Source organism: Podarcis melisellensis, assembly GCF_964234715.1.
Source record: "Podarcis melisellensis genome assembly, chromosome: 11".
In the NCBI taxonomy this organism is placed as follows: Eukaryota; Metazoa; Chordata; class Lepidosauria; order Squamata; family Lacertidae; genus Podarcis; species Podarcis melisellensis.
In genome coordinates, this window is record NC_138543.1 from 4,155,370 (window position 1) to 4,171,690 (window position 16,321).

The 16,321-nt window shown below is 41.4% G+C and overlaps 1 protein-coding gene across 4 annotated transcripts in view; it reads left to right on the forward strand.

Moving 5' to 3' along the window:
• The window catches only part of VPS13A (vacuolar protein sorting 13 homolog A), a 155,035-nt gene that overhangs the window by 13,788 nt on the left and 124,926 nt on the right, over positions 1-16,321 (forward strand). For all 4 annotated transcript variants that reach the window (XM_081930334.1, XM_081930333.1, XM_081930331.1 and 1 more), the window contains exons 6-10: positions 120-226; positions 2,238-2,297; positions 4,112-4,171; positions 11,992-12,072; positions 15,026-15,083. In XM_081930334.1, coding sequence (XP_081786460.1) covers positions 120-226; positions 2,238-2,297; positions 4,112-4,171; positions 11,992-12,072; positions 15,026-15,083 — 366 coding nt within the window. The remainder of the gene's footprint in view (positions 1-119; positions 227-2,237; positions 2,298-4,111; positions 4,172-11,991; positions 12,073-15,025; positions 15,084-16,321) is intronic.

A 16,321-nucleotide genomic window follows, 5' to 3' on the forward strand; every position in this document is an offset into this window, starting at 1 on the left:
CATACTCAAAATAGACCAATGTGTATTGATTTCAATGGGTACTCTTAGTATCACTAACACTGGATGCCACTCCTTATGCTTAATCATACTAGGTATTCATTAGTTGTACTTCAATTTAGATAAACCAGAAGAGAAGCAAGACACTTTCATAGAAAAACTAATTACTCAGGTCATCAAAAATCTTCAGTTGAAAATTTCTAACATCCATATTCGCTATGAGGATGATGTAAGTATTTGTGTATGCAATATCTATAAATAATTCAAGATGTGGTTACAGATAATTTGTTATCAAACTTGCAAGCCTACAAAGAAACTGAACATTGCACTGCTGCAGGGAATGACTGTTAGCTTTCTGCATGTGACTGTGCATGATTGCAGTTTGGAACTCTCCGGGAGAGGTCAAAACAGTATGTTAATTTTTTATGCTTTGGGATATTTGGAGGAGAAAAAGCATGAAGCTGCTCTATTAATCTATTATTTTTGCTAGGCACTGTTCCCAAATCAAAATAGATAAGGCCCTGTCATCATATTATGAGCCAGTTTGTGGATGGAACTGGAAAATGAACTATAAACAACAGCCTTGCTGTATGTGGCAAGTGGATCAGGCCCAAAACACACATTTTAGGAATCTTTTTTTGCAAAAGGGATTGTAAGGATAGCTGGATGAAAAACCAGACCACAATCTCGGATCTTCATTTGCAAGGACAAATGTCCCAAGGACTCCATGTTTGTCTTTTCCAGCCAATGTAGCATCCTGTAGTCAATGAAAGCTTAACATTCTTGCAGTGGTGGTCTCATTCCTTCTTTATCTTTACATTTCCAACATTTATTTGGCTCTGAATTTTTTTTGCTAATTTACTTGGTGTCAGGTACCATCTACAGGTCATTTTCATGTAATTTCCCTTTTAATTTACTGGCTGTGACCCACATCTCTCACCCAACAGATCATTGCTGATTTTACCATTTCATCCTTTGTTTCCCATTCCAAGAGTAATTTATACATCTTAGATATTAATTTATCACTGTTTTCTATCAGATACTTCGCAAAACGTGAATTCTGATCAATGAAACCACATTTTTTACCAGCTTTGAGCGTTTCATTTAATTGATGTTATTGTAACCAGTCTGTCACCTGGGTACCAACATCTTCAAACTTCTTCAATTTGACTTCTTGCTCCATAAAGCCCCAAAGTTCCTTATATGTTGTCCATCTCCTTCCCAGGTTAAGGTTTTTTTGTGAGATTTCGTCAATTGGAGATAGCCATAAGGGTGTTTTTCTCTCTAGCAGGTTTTTATACTCCTCCCAAACTCTCTGTATATTTTTCCTAATGACATTCTTTTTAAAAAATGAATTTACCTTTACCATATCGCAAGCATGCATTCCACCCAAAATTTATACCATAACCTTCCAGATCCAATAAATGAGTGTTTTCCAACATTATCCGCTCTTTTAACCAACACAAACATGCTGCTTCATAATATAAATGAAAATATGGCAATGTGAAGCATCTATTCATATTTTATATTTTATTCTGGGTTTCTTCCCTTGCCAGATAAATCTAGAAATATCCTTCTGCCATTCTTTAAAGCAGTCTGTATTGTTAATTATTGGAGCGGTTTGAAATAAAAACAATATATTAGGTAAAATGTTCATTTTTGTGGCTGAAATCCTTCCCAACATAGATAATTTCATTCTCCCCTATATTTCCAGGTCTTAAAAAACCTCTTTCCATATTTTAACATAATTATCTTTAAATATATTGGGGGTTTTAGTTGTTAGCCATAATCCTAAATACTTCACCTTTTTATTCATTTTCCACCCACTCAATGATTCTAAATCCTTTTTTGCCTACACATCCATGTTTTTAACTAACATCTTAGTTTTCAATTTATTTATCTTACATCCTGCTACTTTATCAAAATTATTTATTTCTTCAGTCACTTTGGGTATACTACTCCCTGGTTCCTCTAATGTAAGAACTACATCATCTGCAAATGCCTTCAATTTATGTTTGACATTCTACTCTCACATGTTTTATATTTGCATTTGCTCTTATTCTTCCTGCTAGTACTTCAGTACTAAAACAAACAATAGAGGTGATAGTGGGCATCTTTGCCTTGTGCCCTTGGAAATCTGTTTTGTTTTATTAGATAAATAGTCACAAATCTTAACGTTATTTTATCCAAGTTGCAAATCGTGTCTGTTTTGGTGAATAACCTTTTTTGTTTATTTTCAGATTACAAATAAAGATATTCCATTGTCATTTGGTGTCTCCCTTCAAAATCTTAGTTTACAGGTACATAACTTTCAACTACTGCTGCATAACCCTATTTTTATTTTTTTAATCATGTTCTACACTCAAAGGTAGATTTTTTTGAACATGCAATAATGATTAAATTTGCAATTTAAATTCTTCAGAAAATGGAATGTAATAACAAATGTTATAACAAATGGTAAAACCATAAATATTTTGGGTTTTGGTAGTTCCCCTTAGGAAATACATTTTTATAGCTTTGGGGCAATCATACAATGCTTTTTTGAAAAGATATCATAATGGAGTGGGCTTGTCTAGGGAGTGTAAGAACTGTGGTGTTACTCACCAGGGATTTCACAGATAAAAGTAAAGGTAAAGGTACCCCTGCCCGTACGGGCCAGTCGTGTCCGACTCTAGGGTTGTGCGCCCATCTCACTTAAGAGGCCAGGGGCCAGCGCTGTCCGGAGACACTTCCGGGTCATGTGGCCAGCATGACGAAGCTGCTCTGGCGAGCCAGCACCAGCGCAGCACACGGAAACGCCGTTTACCTTCCCGCTATAAAGCGGTACCTATTTATCTACATGCACTTAGGGGTGCTTTCGAACTGCTAGGTGGGCAGGAACTGGGACCGAAAGATGGGAGCTCACCCCGCCGTGGGGATTCGAACCGCTGACCATATGATCGGCAAGTCCTAGGCACTGAGGTTTTACCCACAGCGCCACCTGCGTCCCTATTTCACAGATAGCAGTAGCCAAATGGAGACTGAGACACCTGCTGGCCACATTCTGCTAAAATAGATGGGGCAAGAGGCAGAAGAGGGTGAAGCAGCTAATGTAAATTTTACCTTTGTACACTAGACTTGTCCCATGCACAGTTACATAGTTGTCTCTATATGATAGCCGGGCAGGAGATTGAGGACAAATTCCTACCTTACAAAAACATTCATGGAAGGTGCAAAGCAGTCCCAGTAAGGCTGTAGCATGGAGAGAGTCCCAAGGGTGAGCTAAAGGAGACTGGAGGGCCACATTCAGTCCCTGGCCTAAGGTTTCCCACCTCTGCACCCAACAATGGTTTAACAAGATGTGCATGAGCATTGCTTTCTTTTTGACTCTCATGCCCCCCTCCATACAATCAGGAGGACAAGTTTGGAAGGTTTTGCTTCCACTTTCAGTTAACCATAGCTTGCTGTCTCACCGACTGATGAAGTGTAATTCGCATTAACTATGGTTAGTCTAAAATAAGCCAATTTAAAACCATGGTTTTTGAAGATGACTTGTTTTTATCTATCCATAATGAATGCTTATCACAGTTTGTCAGCTTGGGTGACATGATAAGCTGTGGCTTATCAAAAGTGGAAGCTTTGCAAACTCATCTTTGGTAGTGCAGGAGGGGAGAGCGGAACACTTCATCAAGAACTGGACCAGACTCTGTTCATAGAATCATAGAATTGTAGAGTTGGAAGGAACCACAGAGTTCATCTAATCCAACCCTCTGCAATGCACATAGCTGTCAACGTTTCCGCGTTTTTAAGGGAAATTCCCTTATTCCGAATAGGATTCCTCGCAAGTAAAGGGAAAAGTTGACAGCTATGCATCACAGCAGTGTTCACATCACAAAGTTCAGTGTGATGTGATGCAACTGATAAGCCTACTAGCCTGTTAGGTGGCCAGGGAGGGGGAAGTACATTTTCTCAAAAATTTAATATTGTGCTTTATTGTAGGGAAATTTTTCAAGCTCAGTTGATCTTTGTACAGTATTAGCCATGTAATTTTTAAAAATGTGTTTATACTAAAAGTAGAATTCAAGAGATAATTTTGTAGTGCTTCTTTCATAATAACTTCCTGTTTGTCTTCTAGACTTCAGATCAAAACTGGAATCCATGTATACAGGATGCATCTACTAAATTGTTTTATAAGGTAAGTCTTAGCTTGGAAGGCTTCCTGTATAAATGTGTGTTCAGAATGTAATATAAATAGCATATTGCATATTGCAGTTGCATATTGACAACCTTTCTAAATGCAAATCAGTTGCTGTGTGGCAAATCACATTTTGTTGCAATACAAGCTTTCCATAAACACTTCTGAATGTATCTGAAGAAGTATGCATGCACATGAAAGCTCATACCAATAACAAACTTAGTTGGTCTCTAAGGTGCTACTGGAAGGATTTTTTATATTTTGTTTCGACTACAGCAGACCAACACAGCTACCTACCTGCAACTATAAACACTTCTGTTACTCGCATTTCAAATTTTCAGTAGCTATTGTTTAGTTTTTCTTATCCTGTCTGTTGTATTGCATACTGGTAATTTTAAATTGCCAAAAGGCAAGCATAAAGTTTATTTGCATTGGTCGGAATCCATTCACTCATTGGGTATGATCTCAACACTCTGCCCTGATATCAACTGCTTTGGCTTAATCCATTTTTATTTACCCCTGCTTAAATTTAACAGCCGTTTTCCCCCTCACATAATTGTAAATTACCAAAAAATCAAGCATAAAGTGCTTCCTGTAGGTTAGATGTTTTACATATGACTTCTTAAAACCATTAAATTTTGGAAGGAGTTAAGGTACAACCAGACTGGCTGGTTTTGTGGCCACTTCAAAATATTTTAGAAGGGTTTTTAATGTAATTTATGTTAGAGGTCAATGACGGACTGATTGTGGGTAAACAAGCTGAGACATACTCCATACGAGATGGAGGTTTTGTTGATTCAGTGAATGGCCCATCAAGGAATAAGTGTTTAACCTATTCTAGATGTCGAAGGCATATCTTTTGCATGCCTTGGTTATATCCAGATTAAGATACTGCCGTACAGATACAGGCAAGTATCTGGAAAGTTCAGTTGTTGCAAGGTTGTTGTTGTTTGTTTGTTTGTTACTTTATTTACAGCTGAATGCCAAACTGAGCTTCTATGTAGTTTAAAAGTATAAAAACAATCCCACCACACAGTGTTAGAAGCTGAGATATGAAAGCTAGGAGCTAAATGGCACCTTAAACCTAGGTTATGGGCAGTGCTTTTTTCTGGGGGGTACGCAGGGGTACGCATACCCCCTAAGCATTTTGTAAATCTAAGTTTGGCCTCATTGAGGGGCAGTATTTCAATAGGAGTAGGAAAATCAGAGTACCCCTAAACATTTTTAAAGAAAAAATAGCACTGGTTATGGACACCACAATGGAGTGTCTAGGCGTGCTTTTTTATAACAAGAATACAAAGCTGAAAATGAGTGAACTGCAGCTAAAATTTGGATACAATAAAGGAACTGGAGGCCCCTCGACTGTCCTCGGGTCCAGTATTGGACCACTTCGACCGGATATCCCCAGCCGATGTGGACAGACTCCTCCGAGCTGGAAAGCCCACCACCTGTCCTCTCGACCCGTGCCCGTCTTGGCTGATTAGAGCGTGTCCAGACGAGGTGCGGGCCCTCCTGGGGGATATCATCAATTTGTCCCTTGGCACGGGGACATTCCCTGTGGAACTGAAGGAGGCAGTGGTGCGCCCGCTCTTAAAGAAAACATCATTAGATCCTTTAGATCTATCCAATTACCGCCCGGTTTCGAATCTTCCGTTCCTGGGTAAGGTGATTGAGAGAGCGGTTGCCGAACAGCTTGGTAGGTTTCTGGATGAAACATCGGCTCTGGATCCATTCCAGTCCGGCTTCCGCGCGGGTCATGGGACTGAGACGGCTCTGGTTGCCCTAACAGATGATCTTCGTAGACAGCTGGATCGAGGCGGGTCGGGGCTGCTGATTCTTCTAGATCTGTCAGCAGCTTTCGACATGGTTGATCACGAACTCCTGGACCACCGCCTTGCCGACGTGGGGATTCAGGGCACAGTCCTTCAATGGCTGCGCTCATTTCTCTCTGGTCGGGGACAGAGGGTGGCGCTTGGGGGGGAATTGTCATCGCGCCACTCCTTGGTGTGTGGAGTACCTCAGGGTACGATACTCTCCCCGATTCTTTTCAACATCTTTATGCGCCCCCTCGCCCAGCTTGTCCGGAGTTTTGGGCTGGGTTGCCATCAGTATGCTGATGACACCCAACTCTATCTGTTGATGGATGGCCATCCTGACTCGGCCCCAGACACACTGACCAGATGTTTGGAAGCTGTGGCTGGATGGTTACGTGGGAGCCGGTTGAAGCTAAATCCTTCGAAGACAGAGGTCCTGTGGCTGGGACGGGACGATATGGGATCGGGGGGGGGGCAACTCCCATCTCTTGCGGGGGTGCAATTAGTGCCAGCACCATCCGTTAAGAGTTTGGGTGTAATCTTCGACACCTCCCTTTCCATGGAGGCGCAGATTGCAGCTATAACAAAGGCAGCATTTTTTCATCTCCGCCAAGCTAAGCAGTTGGCTCCTTACCTCTCTCGCCCTGACCTAGCCACTGTGATCCATGCGACGGTCACCTCCAGACTGGATTATTGTAACTCACTCTACGTGGGGCTGCCCTTGAGACTGACCCAGAAACTCCAGCGGGTGCAGAATGCTGCAGCGAGACTCCTTACGGGGTCTTCGCTGCGAGACCACATTCACCCGCTGCTATACCAGCTGCACTGGCTCCCGGTGGAGTACAGGATCAGGTTTAAGGTGCTGGTTTTAACCTTTAAAGCCCTATACGGCCTAGGACCCTCGTACCTACAGGACCGCCTCTCCTGGTATGCCCCACAGAGAAACTTACGGTCTTCAAATAAAAACATCTTGAAGGTCCCAGGCCACAGAGAAGTTAGGCTGGCCTCAACTAGAGCCAGGGCTTTTTCGGCTGTGGCTCCGATCTGGTGGAACGCTCTGTCACTAGAGACTAGGGCCCTGCGGGACTTGACATCTTTCCGCAGGGCCTGCAAGACAGAGCTGTTCCACCAGGCCTTTGGCCAGGGCACAGCCTGACTCCCTCCCTCGGCAATCTTCGTGGAGCTCTGGCACAATGGTTGCCAGTGGCCTGATTTGAATCAATTTTATAATGAATGATTTTAGAGTGTTGTTTGTACTGTACTTTTGTACTGTTTTATTTTTGTTAGCCGCCCTGAGCCTGGCTTTGGCTGGGGAGGGCGGGATATAAATAAAATTTATTATTATTATTATTATTATTATTATTATTATTATTAAAATCTTGTGTTCATTTTTCACATGGTCTAGTCCTCATCTGAAGACTGCAAAAAACAAAGCCATACTTCCCCTGACAGCTCCCCCAATATTCTTATGAGGGTCCCTTCTCCAATCTTCAAAGAGTGGCTGGAAGTGGGGAGGTGGAAAAAGGTCCTCCTTTCCTTCCATCAGTGACAGTTTTAATCTGAAATCTTAGGCACAGTATTGCCCCCAGAACCCAGAAACTGCTTGCATTAATGAAATTCCCTGTCTCAAAACATTGAAAGATAAACATAATTAATTAAAATATGCAATGAAACAATCCCTTTTAAACAGTACAGCAGTTAACTCCCAACCAGAGTCTCCTGGTTTAAGGGAATGGCTGTGTAAATAGGTGCATCTTCTAAAGTACAATGCCAATACAGATCGGGGCCTCTTGTATTTCATCAGGTTCTATACGAACTATATTTCACTCGCTTCTATAAAATTGGTTCTATAAAACTAGTGCCAACAGTAGAAAAAGCTTTCTTCCCCACCATTGCAAGCTGATAATCATTAGGCCACGGTAAAACTAATTGGGTTCCATTTGCTGATCTTAGTGTCCTTACCAGGCAAGGTGAGCAATTCAGCATTGTGCTAAGGTGATCATTTGGCTTGCCAAACAGAATAATCCCTGTCCTCCCCCTGTGTGCTGTTCTGGGGGTTCTCCTAAAGCTTCCAGAGCCAATTCTGAGTGGAGCAGGAGTGGAGTGAAGCCCTATATATAGTGCTGGGGAAACCCTTAAGCTCTGCTTCTGCTGATGGGATACATTAGTTGAATCTGACCCATGACATCTAAATTTGATTGATGCCTACAAAGTTGTGACTGTACTAGAAGACACATCCTTTGAAGATGGAAAAATGCTATAAATAGCCTGTTGATGCAAATGCACAACAGAAATAAGGGTTGTGTACAGACATGCTCAATTATAAGAAGGTACAAGATTTATATAATAAGCATCTTGTATAAGTAGTACAATGGTTCCTCATGTTACGTACCCCCCCCCTTGCGAATGCTTCAAGTTACACACTCCACTAACCCGGAAGTAGGTCTCCTTGTCGCAGACTTTGCCCCGGGATGCGAGCGGAAGTTATGCTCTGGTGGCGCGCACGCAGCGGGAGGCACCATTAGCAAAAGCGCACCTCATGTTACGACTGGTTTCCAGTTATGAATGGACCTCTGGAACCAATTAAGTTCGTAACCAGAGGTACCACTGTATAAAGAAATAGTTAAACAACATGGAACAGCTGATGCCATCATAGCCATATCAAATCGTTTTTAAAACAGATGCATCTTGCTGTGTAGCATTTGTTTTGCACCGATGTGTCACTAATTTCAGACCAGCAGTGGAGGTTAACTTGTCTATATAAGTGACAAGTTGTCAGATTTCTTCTTCCAAACAAACAGTGGTTTGTTCACTCATTAGCAATCAGCAGACCATTGGTCAAATTCTTTAGTGCCATATCTTCTGTTGTCAGGGAGACCACAGGTATGTTGCTATTATCAAGTTTTGTGATTTATGCAGTAAGTATTTTGAATACACTTAATCTTTCCAGCTGTTCAGTTACTTTTAAAAAATTGCCTGGATCAGTCGTGTGTCTGTCATGAAGCTAGACAAAGGAGGGTATGCATGCAGTTTTGTTGCCATCCTTTTTAGCTTGAATAGGCATTTTACATCCATTAGACAATTTCTGTTGTAGCAGAAATAATTAAAAGCCCTGTGGCACCTTGAAGACTAGCAAATTTATTACAGCATAAGCTTTCATGGAGTACAGTCTATTTCTTCAGATTCTTGAAGTGTTAACCTGAGGTTTGCAGGCATGTGGATACATGGTTGGTGGACAGAAATTGTTGTTGTTAATTTATTTATACTCTGCCTTTTTCCCTAGCAGAGACCTCAAGGCAGCTTACAGATAAAAACAATAAATAAAAGCAATCAAACTTTGATAGAGTTACAACTACATATATCTATCTCTATAGCTATCTGTTTCTATCTTTCCAGACATATAATATACAAATAATTAAAATAAAAACAGCACAGGACTAGCTCTTTCATTACAAAGCAGTCAGTTCCAAAAAAACCTGTTGGAACAGGTTGGAACATGTCTTCACCTCCTGGCGGAAGGACAAGAAGACCAGTCTAACTTCTCTAAAGAGGGAGTGCCAGATTCTGGGAGGAGCCAGTGAGAAGGCCTAAATGTATGCCAAATAATTGCTGTGATCATTTAACTAAGCAATGTTGATGATAACACCTACTATTACAGTTGGGGTGCCTCGTTATATGGACCTTAGGGCACCAATCCTCCCAAGTTACTTGCAGAAAACTACTGACTTTCAGAGGAAACTACAATCCAATCCATTGACAATCTCTTAGAGAATATCATCCTAGCTGCCAAGAACTTTGAGGCTCTTGAAATCAACACCTTCATAAAGATGAGCTGTAAGCTACATATAGGAGAAAGATAAATTGTGCAGAGTAGATTGTGTAAAACTGCTGTCTGACGATGTATGTGAATGGCACAATGTTTGACTGGAGTTTTTCTTAGTCTTGATAATTTTCTGATGTTGACATGTTTTGGGCCACCTCATTTTTAACTGTCTATAGACCACCTTTAGTCATTATTTCTACCTGATCTGGAATTTGCACATTCCTTTTCATACTGTTGACTCTTCTAGTTAGTGTCATTTCATGCACAAAGCTTCCTCTCTATGGTTGAAGTGTACAGATCTGGTGCTGAATTATGGTAAAACAAGAAGCATGGCTTTTCCTTTTCTCTTAATTACAGGCCCTTTATCTGCAATGATTAAAAAGGTTATGGATGCATCACAGTAAATGAAATAACACATTACTTTGCCAAATTATCATTATTTATTAACATGATACAGCTTCAGTGACATGACTCTGGAAGGGTTAGATCATTCTTCCGCTATCTTGCACCAGTTTTAAAAAGTATGACTTCAGGAATTACAGTCTCTCACAGGTGTGACAATGAGCGGGAATGAATGGGCTACCAGTTAGAGGACATTTCTTTTAAATGGGAAGCCTCATGGCAGTCCCTGCATGATTTTGTACCTTGGAAGATCAGGGCTCTAGATCATGTAGGGAGTCTTCATGAGTACAGCAGGCTCCCCATTTCAAAAGTTTGCTCTGCAGCTTGCACAGGGTGACAGAACTGGAGCTTGGTCTTCCCTCTCTGCCATATGATGCTACTCAAGAGAGGGATTTTAATGCCTACAGAGCTCTTATGGCTCCTATTTACAGTCATAACGTGGTAGGAGTTAATACAATTTGGGCATCCAAACAACAAATGATAGGAAATAAGTTGAATAGTGAATATGTTATAAGCCTGAAATAGCTTGTTTAAATTGGATAAGAACTCATTACTTCCAAGGTACATGTAATGTAATGTTTAAAATCAGCATGTAATTTCAGTGAGCTCTGTTTTTCACAAGGCAGGGAAAATGGAGGTGCTAGCAATGAAACTTATTTGCTGCTAAGCCATTGGGCTAGGGGTAATTTTCAAATAAATAATGCATTTTCTACAGATTTCTTGGCTATGTATATAAGTCACTATTAATTTAACGAGGACAGTGACTGCAGTTTTCACTTTAGCCTAAGTATAGCTAGTGTTCTGGGAGTGTCAGTTTTGAACTGTGTATGCCCTTCCCTTCTGGAAGGAATTTCTCTCTCCTCCTGGTGCTGATCTCTCAGTCCCAATGATCCCTCTTGGAATATGAAGGATTAGGGAAAAGATACTGCTTGGAATATTGCTGGTGCTTGGAAAGATGAGATGAAAGGCTCTTGCACTTCACACACCACCACCTGACCATGTAATATGATAGTACAAAACAGCCATGAGAGCTGAATCCCATATGAGATACAGCATTATGGAGTGAAATATTCAATTTCTAAAAAGCAGAGGAACACAAAAAGCAGGCAAAATTCACAGACAGTACCAGCTTCCCCCACATACATTAAAAACTGCCAGAGCATAATGGAGAATTTTGTAAAACTGCCATAGTAGCTCATAAAGAAAAGTTGTTGCAGTGGATTGATGTCTAGAGTGTATATCTGGTAACTAATTTGTGCTGAATACTTGAGCTATTTTTGCATATTAATAGAACCTGGCCAAACTGCAATATGTTGGTATTCTGGGAGAAAAAGAAAAACGCTGATCCTTAAACCAGTCATAGTATTCTGACCCTTATCCTTATTTTAATTGATTTCGACAGGATTTGTTTTTAATTAAATGTGTCTGTGATCAAATCCTGAGGGTACCATGTTTAAAAAGCCTTTATGTTTTAATTAATGGCATTAATTCCCCAAAATGTGGCATGTGTGCAGAAGCTTCCTCTCAAACATTTATATGTTTAATATACTGTATATTTCTCTGTATAAGACTAGGCTTTTTTAACCAAAAAATTTGGTTTAAAATTGGGATTGATAGTGCTTAGGGGTGTTTTCTTAATTTGGAGTTCCCCAAAACAGGGTGTGTCTTATACATGGGGGTGTCTTATAAATGGAAAAATATGGTATATGGATCCTTTGTATTGCATGGAAAAGTACTGAAGGTGACAATTTCGTTGATTCTGCTTAAATTTTTGATTTCAGCTCGTTCGATTGGACAACTTTTTTGCATATTGGAATGTGAAGTCTGAAATGTTTTATCAGGGTGGTTTTAAAGAATCTTTGGTGAGTGAAAAAAGTATGATATTAATTCCATAAATTGTTTCAAGATAAGGTTTGCTCAGTAGGGATTGCATTTTGTTGAATATGTTGGGTTTGATGTCTTTGGACTCAAAATGTATTGTTCTTTCTACTGTATTAACATTGCAGTCCTGTCCTAATTTAATTGGGAATAAGCCCTTCTGAACTTCGTAGGAATTACTTCTAAATACATGTGATTTTATTTATTTAAGGCATTTACGTACTGTCGTTCATAACCAAGGTAGTATCAAATCATTCTTAAATATCTCTCACCTTCAAATGATGTAGAATGACCAAATGCAAAATAGGAAAAAGTCCCAGTGTCTTTAATTATTAGAGAGGGTGGGGTTTTGACAGGTGTACATTGTGTAGGGTTGGGAGAGGTTGGACTTGCTGAAATTCTTTCTTCCTCACAGTTTTTTAAGATAGTATATCCCTCTATGCCTCTGAATGTCATGGGAATCTTATACTTGTAGCAAAATGCTGCTAAATTGAAGGTTTGTTACAGAGTCAAGTCTGACCAGTTCCTGTATCTTTCTAGATCATCTTTCTGGAAATGGGATATATATATATATATATATATATGCAGGTTTTGGTGTCCTCGGGTGTCTTCCCGTGTAAAAGTTGGGGTGTCTAGGCGACGTTTCGACGAGGTCTCACTCGTCATCTTCAGGCTGGTGCTTTCGGCTTCTTGTTACTGGAACAGAGCAGGATCTCAGTGTTTGAGTTCCTATAAATACTGTTGAGGGGGTGTGGTGTATAGCCTCCAATGTTCTGGGCAGAGAGGAAGTTCCCAGGCTAGTGTGCCTTTTCTTCTTTTGTTCCTTAATTACTTGAGGGATATCTTGAGTGATTTCTTGGGTGATATCCTGAGTACCACTTAGGTGGGTCATTAGGTGTGGATTAGTTGCTAAAGTCTTTGTGTCTTGACCTCTTGAACTTTGTGAAGAGTTTTTCTGAGAAGATGGCTGTACTGCACTTAGTTGTGCTCTGGCTTGGCTTCGTGTATAGGGGCGAGCTGTGGTTTTGTGGCCTGTGTCAGCCAGATCTGTGTAGGGATTGCAGGGGGGTGCAGCATCCGGAGGTGCCACCATGGTTTGGCTACTGGATGGTGTCTGTAATTTATCTGTGGAGAGGGTCTGGGTTTGGGTCTGGTGTGGTTGATTGGTGATGGCGTTCTGTGTGCCTCTGGATCTGGTGTCAGTTTTTGTGGGGAGGGCTAATTTCCAGATGTCTGGCAAGCGGGATGTGTCGTCACGCTTGTTCATGTTGTGAGGGTGTTTCTCTATCTCGATGGCTTCCATGATTATTCTCTTGTGGTGATGTTCCATGTTAAAGAGCAATTTGGAATCTGCAAAATTAATTTCGTGTCCTGTTTCTTTCATGTGTTGGAAAAGAGAGGAAGTTTTTTCTTCTTTTTTGACGGCATTCTTGTGTTCTGCGATACGTGCATTTATTCGTCTGTTTGTTTGTCCAATGTACGTGGCTGGGCAGACTTTGCAGGGTATTTCATAGACCCCTTGGTTTTCCAACTGGATTTTATCCTTGGGGTTTCTGAGGATATTGGCTATTTTTTGGTTGGTGCAAAAGGCTGTTTTGATATTGTGTTTATGGAGGATTTTGCTAATTTTATCTGTAGTGCCCTTGATATAAGGAAGGAGGGCCATGCCATTGTTTTCTTCTGTGTCTTGGTTTTTGGGGGGTGTTTCTTTTTGGATTAGCTTCGTAACCCTGTTTTGCTGGTATCCATTGGCAATTAACACATTTGAGAGATTCTGTAACTCAGTTGTCAAGTGGTCTTTGTCAGCCAGGCGTTTGGTTCTGGAGATGAGAGTCTTGGCTACGGAGTTTATTTGTGCAGGGTGGTGGTGTGATTGTGCATGTAAGTAGCGGTTGGTGTGTGTTTTTTTCCGGTAGATAGTGTGTCCTAGGGAGCCATCAGGCTCTTTAACATGGAACATCACCACAAGAGAATAATCATGGAAGCCATCGAGATAGAGAAACACCCTCACAACATGAACAAGCGTGACGACACATCCCGCTTGCCAGACATCTGGAAATTAGCCCTCCCCACAAAAACTGACACCAGATCCAGAGGCACACAGAACGCCATCACCAATCAACCACACCAGACCCAAACCCAGACCCTCTCCACAGATAAATTACAGACACCATCCAGTAGCCAAACCATGGTGGCACCTCCGGATGCTGCACCCCCCTGCAATCCCTACACAGATCTGGCTGACACAGGCCACAAAACCACAGCTCGCCCCTATACACGAAGCCAAGCCAGAGCACAACTAAGTGCAGTACAGCCATCTTCTCAGAAAAACTCTTCACAAAGTTCAAGAGGTCAAGACACAAAGACTTTAGCAACTAATCCACACCTAATGACCCACCTAAGTGGTACTCAGGATATCACCCAAGAAATCACTCAAGATATCCCTCAAGTAATTAAGGAACAAAAGAAGAAAAGGCACACTAGCCTGGGAACTTCCTCTCTGCCCAGAACATTGGAGGCTATACACCACACCCCCTCAACAGTATTTATAGGAACTCAAACACTGAGATCCTGCTCTGTTCCAGTAACAAGAAGCCGAAAGCACCAGCCTGAAGATGACGAGTGAGACCTCGTCGAAACGTCGCCTAGACACCCCAACTTTTACACGGGAAGACACCCGAGGACACCAAAACCTGCATTCCTGTACCCGTGAAAATCTACGAAAGCATATATACACACACACACACACACACACACACACACACACATATGAGAGAGAATGAGAGACTTTGATTAGACAATCAGACCTTGTATCTTGAAAATAGTTTTATTTAGCTGCTGAGCAGGAAAGTACAATTTGATTTGAAGCATTCTGTTCTTGGATGTTAATATTCCATTTTTACACTTTATTTCTATATCCCCTTTCCTCTACAAAAGAATAACTTAAAAAGTGGAGTTGCGGGCACTAACATGATTCCAGATGGCTACAGCTTTGGTAAGTTCTTCATAATATCTGTAATTCCACATATGGTTTCTATGATTGTGTAGTTCTCTAGCTCTGGCCCTTCTGATAATGTGTTTGTTTATTTATTTATTTATTTATTTATTTAATTTAATTTAATTTATATACTGCCCTATACCCAGAGGTCTCAGGGCGGTTCACAGAACAAAATCAAAATATAAAATCATAATATATATAAAATCAAAATAAAAACAACAACTGAATAACACCCACCAAAAGAAAAATTTAAAAGGGCATCGGATGTCAATCAAATCAACCAAAGGCCTGGTTAAAAAGGAACATTTTTGTCCCTAAAGGTGTATAATGAAGGCGCCAGGTAAACTTTCCTAGGGAGAGCATTCCACAGATGGGGAGCCATTGTAAGGAAGGCCCGTTCTCATGTTGTCACCCTCCAGACTTCTCAAGGAGGAGGCACATGAAGAAGGGCCTCAGCAGGTTCATATGGAAAGAGGCAGTCCTTGAGGTATTGCACTCCTGAGCCGTTTAAGGCTTTACAGGTCAAAACCAGCACTAGTGCAGTCGGACCAGGATCGGTGTAATATGCTCAAACCTTCTTGCTCCCATGAGCAACCTAGCCGTTGAATTCTGCACTAGCTGAAGTTTCCGAACCATCTTCAGAGGCAGCCCTACATGTAACACATTGTAGTAATCTAACCTTGAGGTTACTAGAGCATAGACAACAGTGGTTAGGCTTTCCCTGTCCAGATAGGGGCTTAGCTGGCTTACCAGCCAAAGCTGATGAAAGGCACTCTGGGCCACTGAGGCCACCTGAGCCTGGAGCGACAGTCAAGTATCTAGGAGTACTCCCAAGCTATGAAACTACTCCTTCAGATGAAGTGTAACCCCATCAAGAGCAGGCGAACTCCCACCCATCTGGTCTTGGGAACCACCCAGTAACAGTGCCTCAGTCTTATCTGGATTGAGCTTCAGTTTGCTGGCTCTCATCAAGGCAAGGCACTGGTCCAGCGCTTCCATTGCCTCACCTGCAGATGTAATATCAGTCATATCTCGTGTTGCGTTTGCTTCAGGTTGAACGTTTTCAGGTTGTGTCCCGCGGCGACCTGGAAGTACCAGAAAGGGTTACTTCTGGGTTTCGCTGCTCGCGCATGCGTAGACACTCAAAATGGCGTCATGCGCAGATGTGGCGACACGCAGACGTGGGTTGCGTTCCCATCAGGTTGCGAACGGGGCTCCGGAACGGATCTTGTTCG